General features: G+C 45.2%; 2 protein-coding genes across 3 annotated transcripts; one reads left to right on the top strand and one right to left on the bottom strand.

The window, feature by feature from the left end:
* Nucleotides 1–101: 101 nt before the first annotated feature.
* On the top strand, nucleotides 102–7,791 carry srsf5b (serine and arginine rich splicing factor 5b). 2 transcript variants are annotated; one of them, XM_058085811.2, is made up of 8 exons: nucleotides 217–234; nucleotides 461–602; nucleotides 1,802–1,872; nucleotides 2,716–2,850; nucleotides 2,935–3,007; nucleotides 4,152–4,225; nucleotides 4,312–4,419; nucleotides 6,660–7,791. In XM_058085811.2, the coding sequence occupies exons 2-8, from the start codon at nucleotides 477–479 to the stop codon at nucleotides 6,994–6,996; spliced, it is 924 nt and encodes a 307-aa protein (XP_057941794.2). In that variant the 5' UTR covers nucleotides 217–234; nucleotides 461–476; the 3' UTR covers nucleotides 6,997–7,791. The 2 variants fall into 2 exon arrangements, with proteins under 2 accessions (XP_078650685.1, XP_057941794.2); XM_078794559.1 differs by lacking the exons at nucleotides 4,312–4,419; nucleotides 6,660–7,791 and having other exon boundaries at nucleotides 102–234; nucleotides 3,262–4,163.
* A 164-nt stretch (nucleotides 7,792–7,955) lies between these two features.
* slc10a1 (solute carrier family 10 member 1) lies at nucleotides 7,956–12,518 on the bottom strand. Its single transcript, XM_058045892.2, has 7 exons — nucleotides 12,280–12,518; nucleotides 12,117–12,203; nucleotides 10,319–10,431; nucleotides 9,298–9,502; nucleotides 8,555–8,733; nucleotides 8,220–8,419; nucleotides 7,956–8,014 (listed from the first exon to the last, which is right to left on the bottom strand). The coding sequence occupies exons 1-7, from the start codon at nucleotides 12,490–12,492 to the stop codon at nucleotides 7,956–7,958; spliced, it is 1,056 nt and encodes a 351-aa protein (XP_057901875.2). The 5' UTR covers nucleotides 12,493–12,518.
* Nucleotides 12,519–12,979: the final 461 nt, after the last annotated feature.

The raw sequence follows: 12,979 nt of genomic DNA, 5'->3' as shown, positions 1-12,979 counted from the left end.
TACTGTATTTTAGTGACCCCTAGTGGCAAGTTATTGAAATGACACTAAAACAAGTTTAATCGAGTGAACCGACTTCCGGTTCGACACTTCGTTTTTTTCCGTCTTCTGCAGTGTCACGTGGTGTGGTTTGTGTACAGTCGGGCTTGAGGCGTGCACACAAACTCCATTTTGTTTCGTTTTAGCATTCGACGTCTATGGTGACAGACAGACAAGCACTCCGAAACCAACGTCAAGGTAAGCACAATTTATTGCAATATCGCAACATTTATCGCAATATAGACTGTCGTGTTTAAATGTAATGCAGCACATTAGCTACCCGTTAGAATGGTTTGTCGCGGTTTGTTTGAGCACAACACTTATAGGCCGCGCTAGCTAGCTAGCTAAATGACACCGATCTAATAAATTATATTCTTTCAGATATCCCAGCTAAGCACCTTCATTTATCTCTTAATGTTTGTAGAATCGCCGATTTAAAAATGAGCGGATGTCGTATATTCATCGGCCGGCTGAGCCCTTCTGCCAGAGAGAAGGATGTGGAGCGATTCTTCAAAGGTTACGGCCGCATCCGGGACATTGATCTGAAGAGAGGCTTCGGCTTTGTGGTGAGTGACGTCTAGGGAAATGCACACCTAATAATATTCAACGTTAATTTGCACATTTAATGACACTCTAATTGCATTGATTAAATGCCGGCCAGACTTAATTAAAATGGAAAGCTTCCAAATGTGTATCCCTTTTACTGCAATTGTTTCTCATCACCAGCAGGGGGCACAATCAGTCCAGTACTGGCTTTTGTAGAATATGTGTTTTTTTTGCACGTCTTATCTCTTAAGTCGACCTAAGTCAGAGCTTGTTCGGCGTAGGACAATGTTTCAAAGATTATTGTTGTATTTTTGAAACCCGAACACGCATTGGCGGTCACAAAAAATGTCTGTCAGCCGTTGGTGTCCGAGTGCTCATTTTGTTCATTCAGTTTAAATCCGAACTATTCCCACAATATGGCTGTGGCATTCGCCTCGGAATCTCGGTTTTGTGATGTCATTCATGTTAGTTAGTGTCGCTAACTTGCCACTACACAAGGTACCTCGCCTCTTGCCTGAAATCAGCTGGGATTTGCTCCAGCAAACCTCCATAAGCGGCATAGAAGATGGATGATCTTGGACAATTATAAAGGAAAATTGGTAAAACTACTCATTCATTCATTCATTTTCTCCCGCTTTTTCCTCACGAGGGTCGCGGGAGGTGCTGGAGCCTATCCCAGTTGTCTTTGGACGAGAGGCGGGGTACACCCTGGACTGGTCGCCAATCACAGGGCACATTTAGACAAACAACCATTCACACTCACATTCATACCTATGGACAATTTGCAGTCGCCAATTAACCTAGCATGTTTTTGGAATGTGGGAGGAAACCGGAGTACCCGGAGAAAACCCACGCATGCACGGGGAGAACATGCAAACTCCACACAGAGATAGCCGAGGGTGGAATTAAACCCTGGTCTCCTAGCTGTGAGGTCTGCGCGCTAACCACTTAACTGCTGTGCCGTCCTTCAAATTTGTGGAATTTCATACTAACTTTGAAATGTAGTTTTTCCACAATGGCTCTGTCCACTCCCAGGTTGAAAGAGGCTGGAATAGAGAAGATAAATACGCTTTTGCAGGGTGGCTGGAGACTATAGCTCTTTGCGTTGGTTCGTTAATGTTCCAAAACTTGCAACAAGCTGCCCCCCCTCGTGCTGTGGAGCTACTGCGTGCCCACGGACAAATCCCAATATTTCACAACCATGCTTTGCTTGTTCCAGGAGTTCGATGATCCCAGAGATGCAGAAGATGCCGTGTATGAACTTGACGGTAAAGAACTTTGTAATGAAAGGTGAGTAGTTTTCCTTCACGATACAGTATATATATATATATACTGCTATATTAGGTACTTGGGAGTAAAATAAGCAATGGAGTACAAGCATATGAACACATCTCTGTACAACAATTCTATCTGCACGGGTAATAATACTTGATAGTTGTTAATTAACCATACGTTATCTGTCTTTATTACTGCCCTGAGATTGGAGCAGACACTCAGTCATGCCGGCTGCTGTTCTAATATTTTGGAACATAATATTAATGTTATATTAATATTATTGAAATATTATAATATTTTCGGTGCGAGCAACCATGGCAGACATGTTACAACATATTATAAACATAAATTTTGGAGAAGACACAGGAAGTGGTAAAGTCAAACATTAAAAAAAACAAAAAACACAGTACCTGTTGTTTCTACACTTGGTGGAATAAATCATCATAAATCATAAATGTCATCCACATTCTTGTTACTTAATCTCATGCAAGGGCGGCACGGCGGGCTTGTGGTTAGCATGCAGACCTCACAGCTAGGAGACTAGGGTTCAATTCCACCCTCAGCCATCTCTGTGTGGAGTTTATATGTTCTCCCTGTGCATGTGAGGGTTTTCTCCGGATACTCCGGTTTCCTCCCACATTCCAAAAACATGCTAGGTTAATTGGCCACTCCAAATTGTCCATAGGTATGAATGTGAGTGTGAATGGTTGTTTGTCTATATGTGCCCTGTGATTGGCTGGTGACCAGTCCAGGGTGTGGCCCGCCTCTCGCCTGAAGACGGCTGGGATAGGCGGTATGTAGCGGTAGAAAATGAATGAATGTTGAGCCCTGTCATGTTTTTATTTTATGTGATGCTAGGGTGACCATAGAGCACGCTCGTGTACGTCTGCGGGGCGGCCGAGGAGGAGGAAGAGGAGGCAGCAGTGGCGGCGGCGGCGGCGGTGGAGGCCGCTTTTCGGATCGTTACGGTCGAGGCTCTCAGAACAATCGGAGGTATCTCATTCTAGTTCTCAAGTTAAAATCCTATAATTTTTTTTTTTAAATTATTATATTCTCCCTCGCCCCCCTTTCTTTTAGTCGAAACCCGCCTCCGATGCGCACTGAGAACCGTCTGATAGTGGAGAACTTGTCCTCCCGTGTGAGCTGGCAGGTCAGTATTGGCACAAGTTTCACGTTTAGTTTAATTCCACCAAAACAGAAAACGCTAGCCTCCATAGTATTTATTATTATTATGCTGTTTAGTCAGAAATTTGGTAACAACATTTTTATATTTTTCTGATGTTAAGAGCTACATTTAGTCCAAATGAAAGCTGATATCATGTGGCTAAGTTGTAGTAAGAACAAAAGAAGTCATTTGTTCCTGTGTTCCAATTTTAACCAATTCTTCACCCCTTTATTTGCCAGCCTGACAGTTGTGTCATATGGAAGAGCTCGCTTATGGTGGAGTTAACCCCTTCTGGGTCCTTCTGTCTGGGTTGAGCCTGTGGTGTCAGCCAGTCTGTCCTACTTCTACTAGTTGAAGCCTGCTGGTCATGTGAGCGCTCGCTTCCCACTAGGGGCGCTGGCGGCCCCTTCGCTCGCTCGCAACGCCCTCTGTCCAAGGCAGAGGGGGCGCCTGGTGTGTGGCTGAGAGCGAGGGAGAGGAAACAGAAAGTTGGCAGAGAGAAAGCAGAGGAGAGAGCGAGAGTCGATGGCCGCGTTGATCGATGGTTCGTTAAATTGAGGGGGCTCCGATCGATCGATATACCCCCTCCCTTCCCCCCTCTGGTCTTCCCGCACATCGCGAGAGAGAGAGAGAGAGAGAGTGTGAATGCCTCCCAGGTGCCCGTGGATATAATCGGCTGTTACCCCAAAGGGTTTCGCTCTCAGGTAGTAGTTTCCTCTCTTCCACCCTGTTCACTCTCTTTGCTGAGGCAGGGTGCCGAGGCGGGGGCGGCGGCCCCGGCGCGAAGCCCTGACACAAAATGGGGCTCTTAGTGCCAAATTCCCGCCCAAGCGGCGCCACTGCAGTTCACTTCATGCAGATGGTCTCTGTAGTCTTAACGAGAGGGCGGCCCGAGAATCTCAAAGCTGACAAAAGCCATTGGCGCGTCCTAAATCTTCTCACCTTTTGCTCGGTTTTGGTCCCAAACGTCGTCACGACACGACCGCTCGGCAGCTTTGAGGTTCTTGGCCCCCTTCATGTAGCCTCAGTAGTCACAATCTAACCATCTCTCCTTTTTGAGCAAATCAGCCCTTTCTCTGTGATTGTGCTGCCAACCTCTCCCCGAGCTAACCGCTGTTTGCATGTGTAGGACCTAAAAGATTTCATGAGGCAAGCTGGAGAGGTGACATTTGCCGATGCACATCGACCTAAACTCAACGAAGGGTGAGCTTTTTTCATCTTCTTTGTGTGTGTGTGTGTGTGTCGGTGTACGAATACGCATTCGTAATGTGCTACTGATGTCTTTGCAGCGTGGTTGAGTTTGCCTCTTACAGCGACCTGCAAAACGCCCTTGATAAACTGTCTGGAAAGGAAATCAATGGCAGGAAAATCAAGCTCATTGAGGCAGCCAAGAAGAGGTGAGTCTGTCTGTTCGTATTTGTCAGCGGTAGTGGTCAAGGACGTGCCTTGTATTGATATGTACTTCATTAGGTACACCTGCTCAATACAGGAAACGCCTCAAATATTCGTCTCTTACAAAGATAATAATGATCTGTTTCAATTGGCACGGTCAGAGATGTACTCGGTATGTTAACAGTATGGACATATTTCATATTTAATAATGTGCAGTTGTCCCTCAACACATCGCGGTTTCATGGGACGGGTCTAAAAATATTGAAATACAGAAAAGTCGTCTTTTCCAGCATCACAATTGAACCGCCTCGTAATTCCTTCATCACACACTTTGTCAGCCCCTCTCCCTCTTTCTTTTGACAAGAGCCATTAAGCCATAAAGCTTTTTAAGCAGTAGTCCGAGTAGTGGTCCAAGTAGTCCATATCTTCACTCCATTGGTGCATTCATCTATCCATTTTTCTCCACTTGTCCGGGTCCGGGTCGCGGGGGCAGCAGTCTTATAGGGCCCTATAAATTCCGTTTTATTTTTTCCCAAATTCCGTTTTTTCCGTTTTAATTTTTTGGAATTCCATTTTTGTTTTACCTTTTACTCATTTTACCACAAAAGAATGCGTTTTAATAATGTTTAAGAATAAAATGCACACTAATTAATTAGAAATGAACTTACATTCATTGAGGCGACACAATATTGCACTTTTCCTCAATACTTTACTACTGCATCATGTAACACAACATTGCACAAGGTACTTCAAATAAAAAATGTTTGAAGTGAAAACAAATGACATATTAAAAAATAATAAAGTGCTCAACCAGCCTTTTCTCTTCAAGCGAAAATATACTTGACTTTATACAAAACACAGTCAGTTTTTTTTAACATAGAACATATTAGATGTTAGATGTCACAGATGGTGACTACCACTACGTTGTATATTAGGCTGATAAATTAACATTAACTTACCAATAACGATGTTTAGCACACTGCAATCCCTAGCATCAGTGGTCTCATCCACAACAACGGAGAATTTTTTCCCCCGGATCTTCTGGAGCACAGAGGAGATGTGTTGCTCAAACACTCGGGGGAGGTGAAGTTGTCGGAGGCTGCTGGCATTTTCAGGCAGCGCTCCTCCGTTTGCAGTGCTTCACGAGAAAAGGACGTATTTTTCCCAACTTCTCCAAGGGGATGTCGGCCTCGGCATACATGCTCACAAAATCCTCGACGAAGTCTTTTCTTAAGTCCGCTGACTTGAACGAGGCAGTAACGCATGTCTGTCGGGGCCGCCTGCTAGCGTTAGCGCTATGCATTTCTTTTTTTTTTTAGATGACTTTTGGATAACAAGTGGTCATCACATGTGTTTTTTCGCTTCCAGTCAACTGAGTGTTGACAGAAAGTACAAAATAACATGTCACCAGATACATAGAAGTCACCTGGGTACTGCTCGGCTCTGTATTTCGGCGTTAGCGTGGTATTGCGCAACTTCCGTTTTTATTGTCCAATTCCGCGATTCCGTCCGCGAACGCGGAAATTATAGGGCCCTAGTCTTAGTAGGGAAGCCCAGACTTCCCGGTCCCCGGCCACCTCTTCCAGCTCCACCGCGAGGACACCAAGGCGTTCCCAGGCCAGCTGTGAGACATAGTCCCTCCAGCGTGTCCTAGGTCTTCCCCCGGGGCCTTTTGGCATGCTGGGCATGCCCGAAACACCTCACCAGGGAGGCGTCCGGGAGGCATCCGGACTAGATGCCTGAGCCACCTCAACTGACTCCTCTTGATGTGAAGGAGAAGCAGCGGCTCTACTCTGAGCCCCTCCCAGATGGCTGAGCTCCTCACCCTAATCGATTGGTGCATAAGACTTCCAAATGTGATATTAGCTTCTGATTCCACTGATTCCAGAAGCCTCATGTGAAACCGGCTTGTATATTTCGGGCCCTATAATTCCCGCCTCCACAGAATTACTGTTTAAGGCGGAATCCTGATTGAATATTGTCGTTGAGAGAAGGAATGTTCATGTGGGGGGAGTATATCCCCCCCGTGTATGGCTCAATCATGGCGGAATCGAGCGCTAAACAGCTCCTTCCCGACCTGGACAGGTTGAAATGGCCATCAGTGGAATCTCCTCTTACGGAGCGTAAAGAAGCTAGCTGGGGTTAGCTTAGTTTAGCGTGCTCATGTGGGGGCCTGATGGGTATATTTGACCACGTTTTATGCAGGGGAACGTTTTTATGTACTCTTCTCCTTTCTTTCTTGCAGGTCCAGGAGTCGTTCCCAGTCGGACAGTTCCTCTCGCTCGCGCTCCCGTTCCCGTTCTCGTTCCCGTTCCCGCTCCCGTGATCGCTCCCCATCTGGCAGTCCCAGACGTTCCCGCAGCCCAGCCAAGACCCACAGTCGCTCCCGCAGCGGCTCCCACGCCGGCTCCCGCGGCGGCTCCCCCGTCGCCGACGCGCCCTCCCCGAACTCCAAGTCAGTGGACCCAGATAAACAAACGAGCGCGTCTGCAAGCCCCCCCCCTGCTCCTCCTCACGAGAAGGGCTCGGGCTCTCGCTCACGCTCTCGTTCACGCTCACCTTCCACCGATAGCCAGCGCTAACAGCCGTCTGAAATCTCGTTGGAGCCATTTAAATAGAGAACACACTTGACGGGTTTTTCTTGCTGGCTCAACAAAAATGTTTTGATGAGGGGTAGTGTATGTTTCTTTTCGTGTTTTTGATACATAGTGTGGCCTCCTACTTCTAACTTATTTTATTCCTTCTTCTGAGCCACATTTCTCGTCTTCCCCACTGCCATCTTCCTCGCTCTCCTCGAGCATCGTCTGTCAGTCCGTTTTTCCTTTTTCCTGTAATTCAACACGTATATCCTCCATGCTAGTGTTTACTCATCCAGTGCCAATAGTTGAAAAAGGAAATGTATTTGGTGCCCAGGTGTTAATCATACAAGGGGCTGCGCTAGTAAGACCAACCCAAGGTATTCGACCCGCTATTTGAAGGCCATGTGACGTCCATTCGCCATATAGGATTGTTTTACGTTACATCTATACCGTCTTTTAATGTATCGCATACCGTACGCCCTTGCATGTCGTCATTCCTCACCAGCGCTCGTCATAGGAACAAATCGGTGTGCAAGCAGACATCTTAAAGGGACGGATGGTTTTGATTGGTACACTCCATATTCACGTCAGGCCTTGTTAGACTTAAGTTGAGGTTGAGGTCATTTCTGAGTGTTTTCTTTTTTTAAATGCACTTTCTCAAAGTAGTTTCTTTTTTCTGTTTGTGTGAGTGTAATGTACAGAAGTTTGGAACAAACTTTTGTATGTGTGGGGTTTGTTTTGGGGGAAAAAAAAACAAAGATTATGTTAGACTCGCTCATTAAAATGGTTTTAACAATGTTCCACTTGGTGTGATGAGAATGGGAAGATATTGTAAAATCCTGTTTAATTATTTAATTAATTATGCAAAAAAAAAAAGTTTGCTCAGTAAACAACACTGATGGTGTAGAACAGACGTCCTTTTTCCATGGACAGGAAGTGAGGGTGGGAGTTAGACCTGTCCATCATACACTTCCTTCACAGGCTTTCAGGCCATCGTCAGTCACGGCAGGCTGGTACACATCTGTTGGACAGACACTTTGAATTATGATTCAAATTTCAAATAATTATACTAGAGTTCATAGTATTTAGTAGTTTTAATAGCATTAGACGTCTAATGACTGATTTTTTTTTCCTGATGCTTTGGCACCCCCTGGAGCCCACTGCACTCTTAGCATCCACCTCTATTGATAATAATGTACTCGGTCTTAATAAAAGCCCCGCATTACCTTTTTCTTTCCTGGTGAGCCTCTGGTGACACCGGAACAGCACGATGAGCACCATGGCCTCAAAGAGCTGGAATGAGATGTACAACATCGGGAAGAGGAAGAGCGGGCCGATCACTTCCTGTGGAAAGGCCACCTTCAGAATGGTTGAGCACAGCTGGATGTTCTGACAGCCTGTTTCCATAGCAACCGTCCTTCGCTCCCTGAAGTAAACCATATATTATGGAAACATGGCAAGACGCAATTTGTGATTACTATGCTGGTTAAGACATCACAGCATATCATAGCCACTCTCTACGGGCTATGCAAACGTGGCCATGTGTGGTACGACGACGTACGGTTGACTTAGTTTGAAGATGGTAGAGATGACGTAGCCGAAGGTGAAGCCTATGAAAGGCATGAGGGCGCCAATTGCCAGAAGAGGAGGAGACATGACGGCCATGATGCCCACGCCAATGGCTGCGGTGGCGGTGATGGTGATCACGATGGCGGCAATCGACATGATGATGAGACCTACCTGAGAAGAGACGAGTATTTTTGTTGGATGGTGAACTCAAGCCAATAACTAAAACAGACACACAAACATGGCGGCCCACCAATGTTATTTTAACTTTAGCTAAGTGACGGCCTCTGCTCGAGTAGAAGCCGTGCCTCAATTAGTAGCTCTCCCGAGGAGATACTTGGTGTATTTGTTACTTTAAGAACTCTCTCAACAAGTCACTAAACTACACAAACCATCTTCGTACCTCTAAGTCACTTGTTGAATGACACATTTGTGATCGACAGCACATATTGCCAAAAAAGCATCTTGAATAGATGCCATACCTCAATAATTCACTGGGTGGGAGGACAAAATACACCTCGTCCCAAATATTTTTCCCACTTAGGAAATGATCACCCAAGGTTGCATATATTAATTTAGCAACGTTACGAAAGGCCTCCTCTCAAATAGACGCCTCCTTCAAATAAGCAATAAATCAAGCAGAATAAATTGGCTACTATTTAAGGAAATGCTTGTGTTGATATAATATATCATTGTCTTTGTGAAAAGCATGACAAACATCAACATTTTTGCACCGACCTTGGTGATGATCCGAGCGTAGCGCGGCCGGTAGTAATTGACAAGGATGCCGATGCCGCAGGGCACCAGGATCATGACGAGCGACACGATGATGTCCACGTAAGGCACGGCGCTCTGCAGGTTGTCGAAGCTTTGACAGTAGAGGAAGAGCAGCAGGGGCATCATGCCCAGAGCCAGCATGGTGGAACAGGAAGTCATCACAATGCTGAGGAGGAGAAGAATAGCTTGATATTCAAATGTCAAAAATAGGATGTTTGTAGGTTAGCTAGCTGTGTTTGTCATAGTACTAGATAACGTCTTTTTCTTCATTTTCGTCCGTTTTTCTCTTAATATTATGACTTTATTCTCCCAATATTTCCCCTTCATGAGTAACTGTTTTTTAACATTTTTGCTGCTGTTATCAGTTTTCTTCTTTGTTTACATTATAATGATGCAGATGGACTCCATTTGCATTGTGACCATAAAGACCATACAGTACATCCCTTCATCTGCATTTCTACCTGGATTTGCACCAACATCTTGATGCCCCCCCCCCCCCCCCCCCCACCCACACACACACACACATGACTTTCATAACACCATGCTCCCTTTATGTCAGTATATTTACTGCATTCTTGTGTTGTGTTCACATTGTGTCGAGGTGTTTGTCCCTTTTAATTTAGCACCTTAAGCCCATCCTTTCACAGCACGTTCCCTAAGCTGCGGACCAGATAAGATCCCCCAGACTGATCAAGATAGAGGAGGAATGTGCAGAATAACACTGGACCGTGCAGCACATGAATGATGGACACGCCTGCTTCTTGATAAAGGAGGACCCTATGAGGGTGAATGGCCGAAAGGGGTTTGCCATGTTACAGTAGATGATAATCCAATGTGATAATATCATTGCTTTATGATCAGCAGGTCAATCAACTCTAATGATGACAGGAAAGGACACTGGCTGTACTTCACAGCTGCTGGAGGTTATTGAACTTTATTGAGAAATATACACAATAATGCATGTGTGTGTGTGTGTGTGTACCTGAGGTTCATGTCGCCCTGCAGAGCCAGAGCCAGGATGTTGGAGAGGGCCCCCCCAGGACAGCACCCACAGATGAGAACCACAACAGCCGTGATGTCAGCCAAGTGGAAGGCCTGTATGCCATCATTGGAAACAAATATTAACGGTGGTGTTTACTAACAATGTTATGGCGTTTCATAAAAATATATATAACATATATGCATGCAAGGCCAAACATTATGGAGGCACGTGCAATGACAGGCAGTAATAGCAGTCACATTCCATGCAAGACAGATTGACATAGACGTTCTCTTGCCTTCAAACAGGCCTTGGCGCGTTTGTCGCATAGAACAACAGCATGAACGGAGTGAGCGGTCTCTTTGTACAGAACAGTCATTTTCAACCACTGTGCCGCGGCACACTAGTGTACCTTGAGAAACCGTCAGGTGTGCCGTGAGGAATTATCCAATATCACTTTTTATAATTAACATTTATTAATCATCATTTGCAAATATTATGTCAATAGCCATTATGTCAATAGTATACATGGACACAAATATTCCAATTGCATTTGGTTTATTTTCAAAACGGAAAGAATTGAACAGGGATGGAATATTCCCTTAACAAATCCGATTGAGGTATCTTGTACCCGCTCAAACGGAAAGTTGTCAGGGTGCCTTCTTCTTCGTGGTATTTTTCTTCTTCTGTTGTTATTGGCGGTTGGCAAGCAGCTTTCGTGTGCATTAGCGCCATCTGTGGAACAGAATCTAAACCCTTCTATACGCCATTCACAAGTCCACTTTTATTAAAAAAGAAAATATATATCTATATAAAACATGTCCTGAGTTTAATTATAAAATATTAGCAAGATTGAATTTGATCTTTTCCTGTTTAAATTGATCCCGGGTGCGTTCTTTCAGCGCATGCTCAGATATGACGTAACACGCAGATCCAGACGTTCTTCACTTTTAAAAATGGAGGCCAGCAATCGGCACTGGACTAAGCAAAGTTTGTTTTTGATTCAAACTAAATTCCAAGACTGGACAGAAAAAAAACTGTCAATACGGAGTTATTCCAACAAGTGAAAGAAAAACTTGGGGAAGCCGGTATCACGTGATGTTGATGTTTACGTTTTACTGGGCATGCCCTATTGACTATTCTGGTTGATTTTCACGGCGCATGTAGACAAGAGATTGGAATATTCCTTTCCATGGATACCATTGTTTCCCGAAAGGTCATTTGGAAAGAGAAAAAGTGGTGATGTAAAAACGTGGCTACTGTGGAGTGTCTGTGGTGTAAAGACTGGCAGAGCAATGTAATATTGGTCCGTGTGGCAACACCTACCTTGTTCCTCCCATAGACTTATTGATGCACGTGTGAGGTCGTGGTGACATTTTGGAACATTTTTGGTTAGTGGTGTGCCACAAGATTTTTCTAATGTAAAAAACGTGCCGTGGCTCAAAAAAGGTTGGAAATCACTGGCATAGAACAACAGCATGAACGGAGTGAGCGGTCTCTTTGTATAGAAGTTGAACAGCTTGCAATATGTTGTCGTATTTCTTTTTGTCCAAGATTTGGCAGTTATATGAAAACGCAGTATGGGCGGCAGTGGCTCCAGAGGTTCCACCGTCACTGCCGTTGTGCCCCTGAGCCGACAGTGCAGCTAGTTTATTTGAATGTCAGACCGTCAGACTATCCCAGGGCTGCTCCACACCACCAGCGTGCGACTGACAACTAAATCTAATCCCCTATTATCGTTATAATAACGCGTACAGACTACAGTACTATTACAGTACTATGTCATGTATGATGTACCAACCTTGGCCAAGCAAAAGGCAGTGAGCGGCATGACGCAATACTGGGCCACCACGGCAATTACCACACCCTTCGGTTTCACGATGTGACCCTGGAAGGAGAACACAAACACGACTATTATTAACATGATACCATTGGTGTACTGCATCTTCAACTAAGACCGTCACCTTGATCTTGGACACCTCCATGGTGCATCCCAGCGAGACCATGGTGACGAATAAGACCATCACCATCAGGATGCTGATGGTTTTGTCCAGCGCGGGCGACAAAAGGGACCCGAAGACTACGGCGCTGGTGTTTGCGGACGTCATGTTGAAGGTCAGCATGCTGTCGTTCTGCGTCGGGTTGGAATCGGACATCAGGTCCAAGATGTGTTCCATGGTGATGTCCTCAAATGTCTCATGGACTACCACACATGATAGCAAAATAGACAAGAACCAAGTCAGTCAACTTAGTGCAAAACCAATAGTATACAATATATTCTATACAGTATATTAACTCATGTATACATATATATTATTATTCATTCATTCATTCATTCATTTTCTACCGCTTATCCTCACGAGGGTCGCGGGGGTGCTGGAGCCTATCCCAGCTGTCTTGGGGCGAGAGGCGGGGTACACCCTGGGCCGGTCGCCAGCCAATGGCATGGCACATATAGACAAACAACCATTCACACTCACATTCATAATTATTAGAGCCTTGTAGCCATGACATAACACCCCTATAGTCACATTAACACTTTTATTACCCAATATTCATTCATTCATTCATTCGTTCATTTTCTACCGCTTATCCTCACGAGGGTCGCAGGGGTGCTGGAGCCTATCCCAGCTGTCTTCAGGCGAGAGGCGGGGTACACCCTGG

This window comes from Doryrhamphus excisus, linkage group LG11, assembly GCF_037039965.1.
Source record: "Doryrhamphus excisus strain RoL-2023G ecotype Guam linkage group LG11, RoL_Dexc_Guam_v1.1, whole genome shotgun sequence".
In the NCBI taxonomy this organism is placed as follows: domain Eukaryota; kingdom Metazoa; phylum Chordata; class Actinopteri; order Syngnathiformes; family Syngnathidae; genus Doryrhamphus; species Doryrhamphus excisus.
This window is presented reverse-complemented; position numbering and strand designations above follow the sequence as displayed.